The sequence below is a fragment of the Buteo buteo genome, chromosome 4, assembly GCF_964188355.1.
Source record: "Buteo buteo chromosome 4, bButBut1.hap1.1, whole genome shotgun sequence".
In the NCBI taxonomy this organism is placed as follows: Eukaryota; Metazoa; Chordata; class Aves; order Accipitriformes; family Accipitridae; genus Buteo; species Buteo buteo.
The window spans coordinates 13675739-13695607 of NC_134174.1; the positions used below are offsets into that span (position 1 = coordinate 13675739).

Below are 19869 nucleotides of genomic sequence, written 5' to 3' on the forward strand. Positions count from 1 at the left end.
CTTGAAAACCTCCAAGGATGCAGGCTGTACAGCCTCTCTGGGCAAACTGTTCCACTGCTTGACTGTCCTTAGGGTGAAAAAGATTTTCCTTCTATCCAGACTGAAACTCTCTTGTTTCGGCTGATGTCTGTTGTCTATTGTGCTCTCATCAGGCACTGCTCTGAGGAACCTGGCTTTGCCTTCTTGATCATCTCCTCACAGATACTAGGGGGCTGCTGTCAGGTCCTGAAGCAATCTGTTCTCCAGGCTGAGCAAGCCCTCATCCCTCAGCCTCTCCTGATGGGGAAGGTGCTCCACACCCTGACTCTCTTGGTGCTTCTCTGCTGCATTCACTCCAGTTTATTGATGTCTCCCTTCTCTTGGGAGCCCCAGCACTCTATGCTGCATTCGAGGTGTGGTCTAATAAGTGCTTAGTGGAGAGACATAATACCTTCCCTGATATACTGGCCATGTTCCAGTTGATACTGCCAAGGATACTGTTGGACTTCTTTTCTGCCAGGGTATGCTGCCTGCTCATGTTCAGTCCTGCTAGAATTTGCTTATTTCTAAATGTCATTGGTATGGTCTGAATATGTATTCTCCACTCTGCTGCCAAGCCAAATTTTCCCCTACCAGCTCAAAAAAAAAAAAAAAAGGCAGTTTTTCCTTACTGCATGAATCATGTTTAACCCAATTATGCATTGAAGAAATTAATCTTTTGTGTTTGGTATAGTCAGAAATGATAAAACCTATGGTGGTTGGTTTGTTTCAGAGGAGAAGAAACAACTGTAACCAGGTTATGGGCAGAAGGGACTTATTCTGGCAAGGAAAACTGTATATTGAGATTCAAGAAGCTCATAACTTTTTTTTTTAAATATGTCAATGTCTGTTTGCCTTACTGTGCTAAATTCAGTAACCCACACTAGATGACCTAAAGGCTTCAGTGACTTGCTGTGTGATGAGAGTGTCATCATAAGGCAATTCCCTAGTACTGAGAGAAAACACCAAAGTTTTATTTTAAGAAGGGAATCAATTATGGAAAACAATTATGGTATTTAAGACAGTTTTGGATAACTGAAAAATAAAACAATAAACAGTTTAGAAGTAATGCTACATCTGTAAATTTTGTCTTGAGGATTCAGTTTTGAACATGTGATCTAGGGAATTTTTAAATTAAAAACCTCATTGCTGAATTCTGTTAAAGGCATTTATTGTACTTCATAAAGTACAGCTCTTAAGTACTGTTTTTTAAAAAGAAGTATCCATGGACACACTTGTCTCTTAATAGGAATTAGTTCTATTTATCTAGTCTGCCATCCGCTTCAAGTATGTTAATGATCTGGCTTTCATTTTAAGTGTCCTTCATCTTCCAACCTTGTATTTCAGAACTTGACCTTCTTCTGTGTTCTGCTCATCACAGACCTGTAATTTCCCCCCCCAACATTGTTCCCATGCTGTCTCCCACACCGTCCTGTATTAAGGGTGCTGCTCTCCAGGCACGTTAGAATCAGCTGCTTTTTCCTATCCCTCAGGTGTCAGGCTATGAAAAATGAAAGTTTAAAAAAAAAAAGTCCACTATGAGTTAATATCTGATGAGTTACTAATTGGGTTTTATCATCATTCTTTGTTTCCATTTTCCCTTTCCCTCTGTGTCCTTTTGAATGTAGATTACATAGTATTCTGGACAGAGTTTATGTCCTAAAGAAACTACTTCTAAAAATTGGAGCATACAGAAAAAAGTAGCTGCTGCCTGAGAACAACAGGGTTTTTCTTGCAGCTTAAAAGAATAAGCTTTTTTACTTCTGTACATTTTCTATTAGCAGTAAACAATTTTGGTGATTTTACATCACATATGTTTTATAGCACCTTGTATCATGGCGCTGAAGATTCTGAATATTGTTACAGTAGTACTTAAGTTTATATTGTATTTGGAGCAATATTGTTTTTCAAATCTTGACAAGATGCCTTTTTTTATACTTGTAGAATGTATATTTTGCTACAGTTGTCAATACCTATTTGTAGGAGAAAAATGAAGGACTACACCACCCATTTCATCCACAAATGGATACTTTTGTTCCAATATAGAGCTAACCAGTCTACATTCCAGACAGTAGAAATATAACTAGACATCCAAGTATGATCCAATTCTAATAACTTCTAACAGGCAATATTTTCCTACAGATATGATGTCTGAAAGTCTTTCATAGGATGCCACAAATGGAAAAATAATTGATTTTTCTGAAAAATGGTTTTCTTCCCTAACTGGTTTGGGTGCACCGGAAGCTCTTGATAACTGAATCCAAAGTGATCTTTTACATCTCCTTAAGTACTCTTGCTCTTATTTAGGATACATTAGGTACATACCAAGAAATGCAGTATCTTATAAATATCAGGTTTCTTCATTATATTGGAAACATACATTTCCCAGTTATGCCAAAGTTAATTTACAGAAATCTGGCTAATGAAGATTTAGTTTCCATGGATTTAAATCAAGAGAACAAATCTGAAAGTCTGAATCTAGACTTATTTATTCATAGCTAGACTTGGGTATTTGTCCTTCTTGGAAAGAAGAAGCTATGATATCAAAGAACTACATGTCTTATGCATATTAAAATACAGGGATGTATTCAGTCTTGCAGAATACTATTTATTTATGTATTAAATCTAATGCAAAACTCAAAGTGCTTTTCCTGGTGGGATAAAATACCATTGCCAACTTAAGAAGTCATTCTGTAGTTTGAGGGTTTTTTTCCTGAGTAGGTCAGCATTCTCCTTAAATATTTGTCCTGGTTTTGGCTGGGACAGAGTTAATTTTCTTCCTAGTAGCAGGTACAGTGTGTTTTGAATTTAGTGTGAGAATAATGTTGATAACAAACATATGTTTTAGTTGTTGCTAAGTAGTGCTTATCCTAAGTTAAGGATTTTTCAGTTTCCCATGCTCTGCCAGCAAGCAGGTGTACAGGGAGCTGGGAGGGAGCATGGCCAGGACAGCTGGCCTGAACTAGCCAAGGGATATTCCATACCATAGAACATCATGCTCAGTATATAAACTGGGGGAGTTGGCTGGGAGGGGCGGATCGCTGCTCGGGCATCGGTCAGTGGGTGGTGAGCAATTGCATTGTGCATCACTTGTCTTTTCTTGGGTCTAATTTCCCTTTTTTGTTATATTCCTTTTCATTACAATTGTTGTTATTGTATTTGTATTATTATTGTTGTTTGGGGGTTTTTTTTAGTTACTAAACTGTTCTTATCTCAAAAAAAACAAAACAAAAAACCACCCTAAAACATCAGTGTGTTATCAACATTATTCTGCTTTTGAACATCTCTAAGGAGGGAGACTCCACAACCTCTAAATACACCAATATACATATACCTTGGTGAGATTCCCTTGAACCTGCCCTTCTCTAGTCTGAGCAATCCCAGCTGTCTCACCTTTTCATCATAGGAGAGATGTTCTAGTCCCTTAATTGTCTTTGTGCCTTTCATTGGAAACTCTCCAGTAAGTCCATGTCTCTCCTGTACTGGGGAGCCCAGAAATGGACACAATACTCCAGGTGTGGCCTCACCAGTGCTGAATAAAGGGAAAGGATTACCTTCCTTGACCTGCTGGCAACAGTTTGTCTAATGCAGCCTGGACACCGTTCACCTTCTTTGCATCATGGGCACATCACCGGCTCATGTTCAAGCTGGTGTCCACCGGGACCCCCAGGTCCTTTTTTGCCAAGCTGCTTTCCAGCTGGGCTGCCCCCAGCATGTACTGGTGCCTGGGATTGTTCTTCCCCAGGTGCAGGATTTTGCACTTCTTGTTGAAGTTCATGGGGCTCCTGCAAGCCCATTTCTCCAGCCTGTCAAGGTCCCTCTGAATGGCAGCATGCCCTTCTGGTGTATCAGCCACTTCTAGTTTTGTGTCATCAGCAAATTGGTGAGGCTGCACTCTGCTCAATCATCCAGATCATTAATGAAGATTTTAAACAGGACTAGATCCAGTATTGACCCTGGAGTTCACTGCTAGTTGCTGGCCTCAAACTCGAGGCTCACAGTTGAGCAGTTTTACATAATTTATTGAAGCTTCCAGAGGAGGTTTTGTGGGGATTTCATATTATTGGCAATCATGTTCCTGACTAGATGCACATATCTCTTCAGAAGTTGCTTCCACCCGGTTAGTCTCTTAAACATTTAAAATAGTAGAGACCTATAGCTAAGTGGTTTGCAGAGATGGTAAACACAATATGACATAGTCTGTTGAAGAAGATGCATAGATATGGATAGCGTGGATAGATATTTGAAGTGGAAGATCCCATTTGATCTAGAGTAGGTTAGAGGCTTATCAAGGTGAAGTTGTACTTGGCACATTGTATTATGATGCAGGTTCAGGCATGTAATGATTTTTTTTTTTTTTTTTTGGAACAGAATAAGTTACCCAAAAGAAACTATGGCCTTTAAAACCAATGAATATAACTTTAAAATCTAGGTAGGAAATAGATCATTTAGAGGTAAAAGGATAATCTGGACAATTTTGTTAGCAAAGGCATTGGTTTTTTTGTGAGAGATTTCTTTGCTTTCTGTGTTAGATCATTTGTTTTGCTAGGTCTAGATGGTGACTGTGGTAAGGACTGCTAAAGATTTTTTTAGTAGTATGTGCAATTAGTCTATTTAGAATCATAGAATAGAATCATAGAATCAAATTTAATGTATACATTTCAGTTTCTCATAATATTTTTCATGTGATGGTTTTAGAACAATGAACTAAAGCAAGAAAATTCATCAGTCTTTATCAACAGACGATACTAGATAGCCAGTTAAGTAGTAATTAAATCTTCCTCATACTTCAGATATGTTGGAATCTTATACTTTCTCCTATCTTTAACCAAATCATAATAATATTTTGTGTTTTCCTATTGAAATCAGCTTTGTTACTGATTTTAATATGAGCAATGTCAGTCATTAGGTGCTGTTAGGAAAAGTAAGTATGGTTTTGCTTAGATTTAAGGAAAGATCGCTTGTGTTTAATCCTTTTTTCAGTATGTGGCTTTATAAAATGGAGGAAAAAGAGATACTAAATGTTGCAAATGATGTTTCAGTTTTGCCACCTTTGTGGGCGTTTCAGTGATCTTGAATTGTATAGTCTTTCTCAAGTTATGCGACTTAGGTCTTACTCTTCAAGCTGTACTTATTTTTCATAAAGCTTAACAAAAACTTTGTCAAGGATATCTTGCTTCACTGCTTTTTTTTTTCCCCTTGTTTTTTTCCCCTGTACTGGTAAATTCTTAAATAGCTGAAGTTGCTCAAGAGTGACCATCTGTTCCATTTCCAGTAGAAAAATTCATCCTTGTATTTCCCCTTGAGCTGTCAGTCCTTAGCAAACTCTGAATTCTAAGTATGCACTTTTTTCTTGTTTTTACCTTCAGTTATTCACATTGATCTCAGCTAACACTGGGTGTATATTTAAAAATAAATTGCCTTAGCTTTGTTCTGTCATAACTGTAAAATATATATTGTTTCCATTATTATTGCAGTTATGTATTTTGTCCTACCAGATTGTGTTAGTATAGGGTAATTTTTCTTGTTGAAATATTTATTTATTTAAATTTGGGCTTTTTTGTTATATAACCTCATCTTTGCTGTTTTTAATCCATTTTCTGTTTTTTTCCCCCCTTCTCGTTTTTTTTAGTTACAGACACAAAACTTAAACAGTATCTTTAATAGACTTTGCAGAAGTGATGAACAGCTTTAAGTCTCTTGGCATTCTTATTGGTATCTAAACATTTGTGTTTAATATCATATCCATAAAATCCTTTGATAAATCATATTCAGTTGTTTCCATAAAATATATTTCATGTTATCTCCATAGATCAGAGCTAAACAGGTATTGTAAAGTCAGCTTTAGTGTTTGGTTAATGCTGCCAAGGTTATCAGTGCTTTTGAAACTTTGCTGTAATTTCTTCTGCTGTATGAAACTTTCTATTCAGTGTTGTACTCTGGGAGTCAAAATTTGGCAAGTCATCCTCCCAAAATGGTCTTCTCCAATGGAAAAGCGTTCCACTTTCCTTTGAGGTTGGCTGTTCTTTGTTTGGTATGTTTTGGGGAGTTTTGTTTGTTTGGGTTTTTTTACTTTCTAGGTAAATCTGTGCCTTGGTGAACCAATGCCTACTGCCCTCTTTCTGCATCCTTTATGGTTATGCCTTCTGCAAACAGAACCCAGTCTCTGACAAAATGAGAAGTTTGGGGTTTTTTTTAATATATATTAATTGAAAATCTAGAAAAGAATACTTTGTTCAGTCTTGCAGTGGGGCTACTAGATTTTCAGAAGACATCTTTCCACTGTGAAGAATCTCACAAGAGCTGCTTTTGTACTTGAAGAGTGGCAAGAGGAAGGATTCACTGAATAAAGATTGGTCCCTGTAAAGCACCACCAGCTGCTGGTGGTGTACAGACTGTTAGCACTTGCTCTCGTGGAGAGGGTCACTGTCCTGTCACAGGAGACTCTTTCTTCCTAGTGCAGATAAAGGAACTAATTGCATGTTTTGTTTAAAGCAGAAGAGTCAGAGGCTGGATATTTCCTGTATCTGTTGCCAACAAAATATCTGTCAAGATTATGTGGAGACTCAGTGATTGGCTGTTAATAAATTTGATTTGGAATATCTGTAAAAATAGCTTTCACATGAAAATGTCAAGCTATGACTACTAAAAATGTTCATAAAAAAGGTTGATTCATATCAAATTTTCAAATTACTTTAACTTTCAAACTTAACTATAATGAACAACCTTTTAAAAAATCATCAGTAAAATGTTTCATTGTCACTTACACAAGCAAAACCTTTTTTCTAGTTCATTAATTTCAATTAACAAAGCATTAATTTTTTCCAGATTTGAAACAGAACTTCTTTAACATAAAATCTATTGAGATGGCAGAAACATTCACATCCAATTCTAGTTGTTACTGTTTTCTTGTTAGCCAAAGATGGTCTCAGTTTCTCAGCTGACTAAATATGGATTGGCTACTTCTTTTTTAATTACTTTTCCCTACAAAGAAATTGGTTTTAGCTGTGGGATAATAATCCCTTTCCATGTTTTTACTGTTGTATGTAGTACACTGATCTTCAACATCTGTGCTTGAGATCTGGGATCAGAAAAGCTCCAGCTGAGTTTATTTAGAGCTAAAACTGTATGGCAAGCCTAAGGCATTAATGCTAGATGTCCTTGTTAGGGTTAATCAAGTTCATTCTCTTATTAATGTTTTTTTTTTTTAAAATGGGAAGTTTCATTCAGCTTTGATTTTGTTATTTTAGCTATTTCTGAAAGTTTGACTGTGTTTCTTTTTCTATGCACATCCAGAAACTAAGAAAAACAGTCTCTATCAGTATTTCAAGATTTCTTGCCAATTCTTTCATTTCTAGCATCGTATCTGAAAAGATGTTTCACTGACTGCCTTTTGCTCATGTATATATGTAATTTTTTTATGCTTCTCTAGAGTTGCTTCATAATTTCTTTGCAATTTTTATCAACGGTAGGTCTGTTCAGTAGTTCAAAAGTTAACTCTTTAGGACTTCACTGTTATTGTGGAAATTTATGTATTTAAAACTGGAATACATTGCAAGTAATTAAAGACTACTTTTCAAGTATAAAACTAAGGCTTCTTAAAGGCTTTCTATTTGTAAAAATGTTTCTTCAGAAAGTTTTGTTGTCATAAATTTCAGCTAGTAAGGTATAGAAGAAAATGTAGGCCTGTCTATTCCAGGGCAAAGAACGAATGCTGTTTTCCTATATATATTAAAGTGCAATGGTTATCTCAAACATTTATTTAAAATTCAGATGTAGTGAATCAGACTGCACAAAGCCTGATACACAGTTCTGCGTAATGAGATGTTACAATGCATAACTGCTGCTTGTTTGCGTGGGGTAGCTTTCTTGGGCAAAGTTCTCCCTGTGCAGAGTCTGAGCAAATTAACTCTTTTGGAAACTAAAATAGATCTTAGTGTTCAAATTTGGTGCTTGATCTTCACATGAAGATAAATTCATCCTTGTAGAAAGAGGGGAGTGTTGTTCGGGTCTTGTAGACGCTGCAAGTCCAGTAACAATTGCAGGGCTATGGCCTTGGGACCAGTGTATGCCACAATTCTGGACTGGGGGATAAGTTTTGTGCAGAAACTTGTTTTTCCGAAGAGAAGTGTGGCATTCAGTAAATGAATATAAGATACTTCTCAAATACAGAAGAACTGATGAAATCAGTTCAAAGTACAAAGAAAGATTCTAGCAAATTTTTATTTTAAAAGAGTGAATGATATGCAAGTTCTTTTTTTTTTTTTTTTTTAGATTCATCTGATGGAAGTCTAAAAGCTTCTACACATCATGGGACAATAGATGTTTATGTCAGTCAATTAAGAAAAGTGGATCTGAAATCCCAGAAAGGTTAGAAAACTAAAACAAATATTTTTTTGTGGCAGCTTCTGATGTAAAAGAAAAGGGGGTAAGAGTCTTTTTTGTTTATCTGTCTGGAAAAAAATAGTTTGTGATTGTCGGTTATCTACATTCTTTTTTACCTCATTATTAGATGATGTATATAAATACTTACAATACAGTAAACTCCGTAAGTGGCAATGATACTTAAAATGGATTACAGAATTTTTGTATTTTTCAATACTTTCTTTTTTTCCTGGCAAGGTACCTAGCAGAATTCTGCAGAGTTGACTTGGATCACAGTCTTTATTTGCCTTGAGCAGAGTTTACTCCATGATGCCGATACATGTATGTGCACAGTGACCACTGACGTGCATTTACATTTTTATTTCCTGCCTTTTCTGGGTGTAGTGCCCCATTATTGAAATCAGAAGGCAGAAAAACAAAGATGAGAGGGCCTTACCCTACCATTCTTCCTTTTTTTTTCTCCTAATTACTCCATAGAATTTCACTTCTTGGTTAAAAGCTTACCCCTAAAGTTGGATTAATAGTTTTGCCATTCAGAAGATAGGATACTGTAAATGACAAAGCCCTTAATACATCTTGCTAGTCCTAGTTTTTGCAAAAAAAACCACTACAGCATTTTTATACTTGACTTTAACATCATGTCAGGCACTTCAGGTGATTCAAATGAACGTAGTATTTGGTACCTTTCTCTTGTCTGTGAGACAATGCCTGTGCCCCGTTAAAACCTAGCAGTTACTCAGAATGGGAATAATGAAGGAAATGCATTGAAATAACTTGTGTGCCCTTCTTCTGTACAAGCTCTTCCGGTTCCATTGGTGCAAAGAAATTTATTTTTGTATTATTTCTTAGTTACCTTTTGAAGTTATTACTAAGTTAATGTCTCTTTGAATTAATAGCAAAGAGGAAGGTATTTAAAAAAAGCTAATCAGAGTTATTTTCAAAACATTGCCTGATATATCTTCTGGCAGCACAGTTTAGTAAATGCAAAGTTGGTGAAGTTCTGTTTCCATTTACCCTGCAAATTCAGAGTAACTGCTGACAGCTGCAGTGTAGAAAATGTCCCATTCGTGATGAATTAGCTGTATGTGTGTTGGATTTTATGAGTCACATCACTGAGCAACTCTCCAAGGAGGACCCAAAGATGAAGACCTTTTTCCTTTCTTATCCTAAGGCTTTTGTGTATCCAGCAAAATTTAGGCCTAAATTATACTGACAGTTATTTGTTCATCAGGAGTGATGTAGGCAAGTGGTTCTGCTGAATTTAAATTGCATAGCTAGGGTTGCTTTCTGACTGTTACTTAGTTGTTATAACATCAGTTTTCTAAGCATGTTCTGCTTCAGCTTTTGGGACGTATTTAAAGAAACTTGTTATGTTTTTCTAAAGTGAATGTTGGAATTGGGCAAAAACTAAGAAGCATGTATACAGAAAGCGTATTCTGAATTTTGGTAGGTTTTTGTTTTAATGCATTGAGCGCAGCTTCCAAACACTGTGACTGAGTAATTCCAAATATGACTAATGTGGGCAGGTTGGGGGCCCAACATCTGCCTTCAGTCTGATGCATAGAAGCACATATTTAGGGGAAGCAGAAGTCAGAATTTCTGTTTTTAATCTCAAGGGTAGAATTATTTGGGCCACCAAAGCTGCCATTTTGCTAGTAGTTTACATTTTAGTGATACATAGTCTAAACTGGTTAGTCACTTTTGAGACTGCATCTGTTCAAGGATGTGAACACCTGGCCCTGTGCAGTAAAGCAAAGACAATTGCTAGTGTTAACAGTATGTAAGTTGCATCTCATTGTTCCAGAGGAGCAGTGCTTTCATAACATGCCATGCAGTGGCTGGATTAATCATCAGATCCAATCCCCTATCCTTGCTCATAAGTGTAAATATGCAACTAGAAGATGAAACTGAAGTTATAATACTTGTGAGATCTATTAGGTTTGCTTCCCTTGACCATTCCTGTAGTAAGATCCTCTACCAAGCACCATTGCTAGCAGTATATGTCAATGTTAGTTTTCATGTTTGCGAGGGAAATAGTGACACCATTTTCCACATGTGACATACAGTATTCTGTTTATGATAAATTAAGATATCTTCATTTGTTCTTTCAGACACAAAAAAAAAGAGGTTACTGTGTCTGAAGGCTCTTAAAAAAAACAAAAACAACAACAAATGATGATTTGATTTAAGTTAGCTAAAAAATTGCCTGTTTCATGCTTTGATCTCAATGTTAAACTAACTAGCTTTCATTTAAACTTATACCAGGCTCTATTACAGTCAAGGTACCTGCCTCTCTCAAAGCCTATTTACAGTTGTCTGGAAGAAAAGTGGATGTGAGCTCAGAGATCCAGTTAAAAGAAACACAGAGTGCCTCCAAAGATGATCACGTAACTATAAGTGGTAAGGCTTACTAATCTTGGCTTCCAATAAATGTCTGTCTGGCCTTAGTCAAAGGCATCCATGTTTCCTTATGAGTTTATTGCTCTTGGCATCTTCTTCTTTCATCTGTTTCAGGTTCAAATGTTTGCTTGTGCCATTGTACTCCCCATGTTACTAGACAACTTTTTCGTTTTGTTTGGTAAATGACTGAGTGCAAACAACTGCTTCTCTAACAAAAGTCTTGGAGCCAAATTCATCCTCAGCATTATTCCAGTGAATTTGTGGGAGGTAATCCAAGGCTGAATTTGACCCATTGCTTTGTTGGCTTAGACAGTCAAATATAATAAATTGCCAGGGAATGTCTGTTAAAAATATAATGAAAAGTTTTCTCTGTGTATCTGTTGGGTGGGAGGGCGAAGTAAGAGGGATATATGGCATATTTGTAAATGTACAGTATAAATGTTAAACAGTGCAGGATAGACTGAGAAATGATGGGTGAGAGATAGCTAGGAGAAGAGCAGAAGAATCTGGAGCATGGAGGAATAGAGTACCTCGAAAGGTGTCTGCAATTACTGGAAATGTTCTTCTAATGCATTTCAAATTGAACTCGGGAATCCCAAGTCTTGCTGTTTCCTGCTTTAGAAAACATTTGTACAATTCATTGTCAGGGTGTATATTTCTCTCCTCCTCTGCAGACGTGTTTATCTAGAAGTTAAGGCTGTTGCTGTTACCAATTACTAAGTTTGCTCAAGCGGAAACATTAACGTAATGTGTCTGAAGGCTCCAGCTTTGTTTTTGAGCGTGCTATGTCAGTATGACCTGCTATGATAGCAGATTGGGTGGGGCTTTGAGTTTTCTTATGTTTAAAACCAAAGAAAAATATGCACAAAACTTCTTTTCCTCCCTACGTAAGATGATAATCTCAAAGTCAGGAAATATTGGAAGTGGATGTACATAATTTTAATATGTATCCTGCTTATATAAAATAGTAGTCTTGAAATGTATAGGTGTATCTCTTCCTGTCTTGAACAGTAACTAGCATTTAAATTTACTAGTGGTTATTAAATACAAATTTTCTTAAAACCATGGTTAGAAGTTCTCAGGCTAGAAACCTGTGGAAGGACTCCAGATTCCAGCAAGGCTCTACAGAATGAATTGCCGCAGTAATAAAACAATGTTTCTCCCAGTGAAGTATGACCACTGGCCAGTCAGTCATCTTGTTATTCTGGCAACATTAAAGATAAGAGTGGTGTTTCAAATATATGCAGCTGAATGGCTTCTCTGGTTTCGTGACCCAATCAGTGTTTACATAGGACAGTCATCACTGAAGCGGATGCAAGTTTTCAACCCACCATTCTGTATGGAAAGGATCTTGGCAGTTGAGGCCAAAAGCAGCTCTGATTAGTTAACCCTCACATATACATATCCCAAAGGCATGGAAATCGGCAAGAATTATGCAGAGGCAACAGCTTTAGGCCACTGATTATTGGTTGTTTAAAGAGGTTACAGCATTGCACAAAGACTTTATTAAATGTAGATCTAAATTGATCGTAATACAGGTGAATGAAAAATAGACCCTGGAATGGATTTTCTGCAGGACACAATTCAGCTGAGCTACTGCTGGCCTGAAGTAATGTGTCTTCATCTATCTGTATACCTGGCATTTAGCTTTGAGTGTTTTTTCTCATAATGTAACCAATGATTTATAGCAGCTTTCTGCTCCCTTTTCTTCACTGGTCAGTGAGAAGCAACAAACCTGAAGGGAGATGAAGTACATGGTTTTAATGTGTGCTTTGCTCCTTTTCTTACTGTGTTGAGAACAGTGCCTCCCTTTTCTTTGTCAAGTCAGTAACATTCCTTTGGCATAGCAAGGGAGATGCTTCCTGCTTCTAATTCTCTTTACCTTATCCTGTGGGGACAGTGTATTCTTTCTGCAGTCCAAGCACTTGTCCCCCACCTCATTCTCAACAACCTCTTCCTCTTAAAGTTGATATTTGAGAATTTTCTTGTACAAGTAGATTCTGAAATAATTTAAAATCATTTAATATTGTTTCTATATCATGAAACCATTATCCACCATTGAAGTTTTAGGTACAGAGTCTATAGCTCCTTCTGCTGTAACAGAAGAATTATAAAATGGAGATTGGAGAGGGGTTTTGCCAAGTAGAAAAAAAACTCTATCACAAGAGCATGGCAGTTTAGATTTTTATGCTTCTGAGTTCAAAGGTTAGTTTAAAAATAGAAGATTTTTCAGAAACTGGCCAGTTCTCATGTGGATAACACAGGAACTGGCTGCTTTCAGGAAGCTTTACTTGCCTCTGGGACTATTGTGAGAGATGTTACTCCAATGGGAAGACAAGGTAGAGTTCTGTGCCTTGGGTAAACATTCACCTAGTCGATCACCTGCTCTGGGAAAGCCTTCCCTACTGCTGTTCCAGCCATTATGATGTATGTCATCACCTTGCTTCATGGCTCCCATTCCCGTGCTGAGTGGGGAAGTCAGAACACTACAGTCCCACAAGCAGTCACATCCAGGGTTTTGAAAGGTGCCCAAGGAATAGAGCAGGATTTAGTCAAAGCGAGAAGGTGAAAGCCTGGAGTGAGTGTTCTAGAGGCACAGTGATGAGAGTGTGAAAAGGTGTTTTGCTCTGCAAAAAAGGAAGGCACTTTACCGCAAAATTGGGATACTTGCGGAGGAAGGGAAGGAACTAGAGAGCAGTGCCAAGGAGTTTACTCTTCAGAGTAATTTGCAAGGATAAGGCATGTTTCCATTGACATCAGTAGGCATTCTTAGTAGTAGTATGTATGGTATAATGAAATCTGTTATAAAAACAGATTTTTCATGCTAAGTGCTGGTACAGCTTCCATCTGTGAAAGCGTTTGTTTGGCTGCCTAGTTTGAGAGTGTTTGTGTTAACTCCAGTAATTTCTGATTGTAATCATGTCAAGGCATTCTTTTCCTTTTGCTGGCAAAGAGGGAAGCCCTTGCTGCTCAATGTCTGTGCCTTCACCATGTCTCCAGGTCAGCCTGTATTCTTAAATCAGCTGATTTAAGAAGCCTGTAGACATCATTAACCGTACCTCATACTATATATGGTGAGAGGAATGGTAGCAGGCTAAAAAGTGCCAAATATTTAAGCAGAAAGAGCTTAGGAGGTTGTCGTGTCAAAGGGGATACAAACATGTTGAAGGGCAAGGATAAAATTCAGATAATATTGATTTATATGCTTTTTAGGTCATTTTTCCAATAAGTCATTTTAAGTTCAAAGTACAAAGGTAGGAATAATGACCTGTGTGCTCCCAAGAGGAGGAATATTTCAATAAAAACCATCAGTAAACAGGAAACAATTATGTTACACAGTTGGAAAAAAAAATAAACAGTGTATTAACATGATTATTCTGTAAAACTCAAAATAATCCCTTGGCTTTGCATGGCATTAGTAATACTTTGCTGGAATGTGTCCAGTTTTAACTACTGTACTTCAAAAAAAGGATGTGGACAACTGCAGAGACTCCAAAGGAGAACACGTTATCAGAGGCCTAAAAACATGATTAATGAGGGAAGACTAAAAAAAAGTGGTGTTTTTGTCTAAAGAAGAGAAGACTAAGGGAAAATAAGGTGTATTTTTCCAGTACATAAGAAATTGCTGCAGAGATGAAAGAAATCATTCTCTGTCTACTGGTGATAGGATTAGAAATTATGATTTGACCTTATGGTAAAGAAAACTTAGCTACATAGATAAACTTTCTGGTAGTAAGCACTTGTGTCTGGTGAGGCCATAGGACTGTCAGTACTGCAGACTGTGAAAAACAGGCATGTTCTTCATGACAAACAAGGATGTCAGGTTAAATACAATGCTTTCAGCCCTGTTTTTCTCTTGTCCTAAGTTGATGTGACCATCTGCTCCCACCTGCTCCAAAGGAAGGTTATGAGATGTGGATGGATAAATTTAGGGACTAATTGAATGCAGCCAGTGGGCACGCTTCTGCCCACTTTGATTGCAGGCTTGTGTGTTGACAGCTGTAAGGTTGCTGGAAAAAGTCTTGCAATCATTCAGAGACTTTCTTTGGATCCTTGTAGTTGATGGTGTCAATTTCCAAATATAATTGTCTGGAATGTTAACTTCCCCCCACATACGCACTTTTTTTTCCTTCTTGAAAACATGTAAATCTTCCATCCCCGAGTGGTGCCAGAGACTCATCTGATTCCAGATCTTTTTCCCTCCCTGGCCTCAGTTCTAGTGCCAAGTTCATATCCAGTGGTAACCTTTGACCTGATGCCATCCATCTGCTTGGTGCTGAGTGAGATTTTAGCTTTGGCAGTCAGGTACTCCATCTGGTTTTCAGCACTTGTATGTGTTTCCTTGCTAAAAGTCCTGCAGTGTCACAGGTGCTTCTCAGAGGCTGTGGATGTTTATGTTTGTAGGTTATTGTGTCTCCTTATTGTTACTTTCTCAAGTTGGCAAACCAACCTCTTCATATTTTTCCTTCCTCTGACAAAGAACATACTCTTTGGGAATGATTGTCTTCTCCCAAGTCAAGACATTCTTGCTCCCTGTTTCATCCAGCGTGACAGCAGTTGCAGCACTTAACAGGATTTTTAGCCTCTGGTACTAATCCCACCCCAGCTACAGCACTAGAGCTTTGCTGAGCCACAACTGAACAGTGTTCCTCTGAGCCATGTCTTCTGGTGACATGCACATAGGTAATAGGGCGTTGTCTTTCATGTTAGTATATACCTTCCCTCAGATGTCTGTCCTGGGGATGGAGAAGAATCTCCTATTGTCTTCTCTAACTCCCTTTTTCCTGTGAAAGTTTCCAGATAGATGTTGCCCTCTACCTTTTGCATTGATCCAGCATCCAATTATTCTTTTGATCACTAGAAACTCCATAGATGGCCTTCTTCCTCATGTGCCTCTGGAGAGAGTCAGCCTGTCTAATTACCAGATTCCCTTGAAAAGACAACAATACCACTGTCCTATCTCTGACTTTCTGGTTTTTTCTTAATAACCTCAAGTCTTTTCACTGTTTGGTTCTCCAGGTAGATTGTGGTGAGAAGCACTTTTCTCCTTACAACAATCATTTGCTCAGGCATGCACTGGAATAATAAGGCTTTCATGTCTGCCTGAGGTTAGATCTGGATTCCCCTCTGGAACATAGGGAATTTAGACAGATGTTTCCTACCTTGATGTCCTTCAGGAATAACTTCTCACTGCTCACAGAATGGCTTCTCATATGGTAGTACTGGGAGAGCAGCCTCTGAGGTGCTGTGGACTTACCCTGTAGGGTTGCTTCAAAGCCAGTGTGAAAGGAGGGAGCTGACTGTATGAGTCTCATACACTGTGTACAAGGCTTTACAGATGTGTTTAAGTGCTTTTGTTATCAGAAATTCTATATTGTTTACTTTAAGGTAATTTCTGTGTTTCTAGCTGCATGGAGTTCCAGGGATAAATACAAACACAGCTGAAGGGGCAGTGAGTAATGTGAGGGAAGCAACTTACCTTTAGAAGGGAAATAACTGAAAGAGCTTGTATTCTGGCAGTCTGCTGAAACTTGTTTCTTCTGAAACTTAACAGCTGAGTGTAGCACTTCTCCCACTGTGCAGCTGACTTGGGTCTGTTGCATTCAGAGTTACGGTTCTGATCCCAGGAGTAACACTATCTGCTGCCATGTCCCTCCCTGTTTTCTCTGTTCTCAAGGCACTTCTTCAAAACTTTCCTTCTTTCCTAGAAGCAATTTTTATTGACTCTTTGCCACTAGAATTGAGTGGGAAGAGCTTTGTTTTAGTGTCCCTCTAAACACTGTCCCTCTGTGAAGCCTTGTTTCTTAAGCAGTATCTTAAAAAAGCAAAGACCCAGGTTGTATCTGGAAAAGATTACATTCCTTCAAGTCAAATACAAAGTTCATCCAACTTTTATAAAACGCATTAGATGACATGCTATCCTACAGATTTTTATTGGTTTCAGCTTGCATTTAACTCAAGCTGTTCACAGCCTTTTTGAGATATACCACAGTCCTAACAACACCAATGAGCAGCATTTAAAATATGCTTCTCTTTGTGTGTTTTATGATATGAAAATAGAGCTCTCTAACTTCTCTAGTCTCCAGGAAGGCAAGCAAATAAACAGTCAGTACTTGACTGTATAAAGTTCTGTAAAAAAAACAAAACCCAAAACAACGCAAACATTTTCCTGGGCGTTAAACTGAAAAGGTGGCTATGCAGCATACCAGTGCATCTATCTTCTCCTGAGTTCATGCTGTTGTCTCAACTGGTGGGTTTTGAAAAGAAATTCCCCCCCCCCTTATTCTCAATTCAGCAGGCTGTTGGCTTTAGCAATTTAATCATGCTAGCAAAGTCATCCTCAAAATCCATTTATGTTCCCACAGTATTCAGATTACAGGCAGTGAGCACAGCTAAGACCAAACTGTCATCAAAAGGTCTCAAACTAAACCTTGTTGCTTGATTAGCACCTCATACACAAAGCTATTTGAATATCTTAAGCTTGATTTGAACCTGCTACTGGCAATAGGCTTAATAACCTTAGAATAGTTTGAAGATCTTCATCCCTAAGGAGTGGAACTTGACACTTATTTTCCTGCAGGCAGTTTGATATTTTCTGCATTCCCTTCACAGGCAAATCTCCAAAAGAAGCATGAGGAGCAAAACAGTTTTTTAAGTTCACATAGCAAATGCAAAATGAGAAGCAGAGCTCAGACAACAACCAAACTTTAAACAGCTCTTGCTAATTTGTTTCTGTGTTTCCTCAAAACTCTTCTGTAACTGTTTAGCAAAAGTGTAGCAGGGCATAAGCAGTGAATGAAACTGTTCATTTACAAGGCTGATTCTGTACTTCAGTGTTTGTTCCTTGTACAGAAGTACAAACCACAGCGACAAAAACATGAGGAACTGGGACCAAGCTCTCCAATATGTGCTTTCTGGAAATACATCTCTGCCCTGCATTTATTGTGTCCTCTCTCCTTAGGAAAAAAAAAAAAGCTGTATTTTCAGTGCTCTACAACTCTGTTAAGGGGATCAACTGAAATTTTCCTTTATGCTTCCTTGTTGGTTCATTTTTTTGATACCTGGAGGCTATTTCCTGTTTAAAATTCAAACTGATCTAATGTTTTAAGGGCTACCTCTACTTAAAAGATAGATTTTGTTTTAATTTGTTCTGTATTCTCTCATACAGTACTATTGCAAATCGATGATTCAGGAAAGTTTTCTGAGGAATTGAAGTTTCAGATTTTAACAGATTTTATGTACAGCAAAAACATCTGTTGAACTCTGTGATGATCATCAAATATTTAAGTCCATAACTAGATGGAGAGTAGAACTGTAGATTCTCCCTTGCAGTAGGAATGATACTGAGTGCGACTGAGACTGCTGCTGCCTGGAGCAGTCAGGAGTGCAGAAATTGCACTAGACATCCACATGGAGATCCTTGAAGGCATGTTGTAGTCTGATAACAAAGGACACTGAAATACCTCTTCATTCAGTGGGAGAACTCTGACAGTGTTGGACTCCTGAAAATCCCATACTTCTAAACAGTACCTCAGCCTGCTAGTGAATTGATGTGGGTTTGGCCCATAACCTTAAATTAATCTCACTTAGAAGTACTGAAATGCTATTGAAAAGTTTTGGTGCATAGGCTTGAGTTGTGGAAACTGATACAGTGATGTCAGTTGGAGTTTTGCCACTGTTCTTGATGTGGCCAAAATTTAATTTCAGCTGTGTTATAGGTCAGAGCAGAGCATGTTTGCAAAGTTGCTTCAGAATCTGCTTCCCTGCCATCCCTCATGCTATTCCAGGCTCAAATTAGTTCTAAACTTAGAATTCACTCAGTCACACGAACGCTAAAGTAATAATAAAAGATATTTTGTAAAGATAAACCAAAGAGAAGGTTGATCCTGTGATAGAGGCACTGATTTGGGACTTAAAAGATCCCAGTTTAATTCCCAATTTGGTCATAAATCTTCTGTATAAATTTGGAAGGTGACTTATTCTCTCTTGGCCTTAGTTTCTTAACTGTAAAATGAGAGTAAGTTGAACTTTCTTCTTTGTCTGTTACATGGTGAGCTTTTCAGAGCATGATCGTGCATACTAAGTTTATGTGAAATATGTAAGACAACAGCCATCTCGGGGTTTTTGGTTTTTTAAGCCATTATCATAAGAAAGCAGTAATTGCAGCAACATGTCTGGTCATCTGGAAAATCAGGTCTTTCCCATGTCTCTTTTCTGTGTTTACAATAAAGATTAAAACTTTTCAAATTACTTGGCCAGAATAATGTCTAATGTAGACCTATGTATTGGGTTTGAATGGCAAAGTTTTGGTAGCCAGGTGGCTACAGGGGTGGCTTATGTGAGAAGCTGCTAGAAGCTTCCCCCATGTTCGACAGAGCCAATGCCAGCCGGCTCTAAGACGGACCCGCCGCTGGCCAAGGCTGAGCCCATCAGTGATGGTGGTAGCGCCTCTGGGAGAACAGATTTAAGAAGGGGAAAAAGTGACTGCACAGGACAGCAACTGCAGCTGGAGAGAGGAGTGAGAACATGTGAGTGAAACAGCCCCGCAGGTCAGTGCAGAAGGAGGGGGAAGAGATGCTCCAGGCGCCGGAGCAGAGATTCCCCTGCAGCCTGTGGGGAAGACCATGGTGAGGCAGGCTGTCCCCCTGCAGCCCAGGGAGGTCCATGCTGGAGCAGATCTCCACCTGCAGCCTGGGGAGAGAGGACCCCACGGTGGAGCAGGGGATGAGTGATGAGTCCTGCCCCTGAGGAGGAAGGAGCGGCAGAGACAAGGTGTGGAGAACTGACTCCAACCCCCATTCCCCGTCCCCCTGCGCTGCTCTAGGGGGGAGCAGGGAGAGAGAACTGGGAGTGGAGCTGTGCCTGGGAAGAAGGGAAGGGTGCAGGGAAGGTGTTTTAAGATTTGGTTTTATTTTTCATTATCTTACTCTGATTTGATTGGTAATAAATTTTTCCCTAAGTCAAGTCTGTTTTGCCAGTGATGGTAATTGGTGAGTGATCTCTCCCTGTCCTTATCTTGACCCATGAGCCATTTGTTATATTTTCTCTCCCCTGTCAGCTGAGAGG

General features: G+C 38.4%; 1 protein-coding gene across 4 annotated transcripts in view; it reads left to right on the forward strand.

Moving 5' to 3' along the window:
• FAM185A (family with sequence similarity 185 member A) overlaps window positions 1–19869 on the forward strand; it is a 51116-nt gene that overhangs the window by 26425 nt on the left and 4822 nt on the right. For 3 of the 4 annotated variants that reach the window (XM_075024790.1, XM_075024789.1, XM_075024788.1), the window contains exons 6-7: window positions 8293–8388; window positions 10669–10803. In XM_075024790.1, coding sequence (XP_074880891.1) covers window positions 8293–8388; window positions 10669–10803 — 231 coding nt within the window. The remainder of the gene's footprint in view (window positions 1–8292; window positions 8389–10668; window positions 10804–19869) is intronic. The other variant, XM_075024791.1, reaches the window with a different exon arrangement.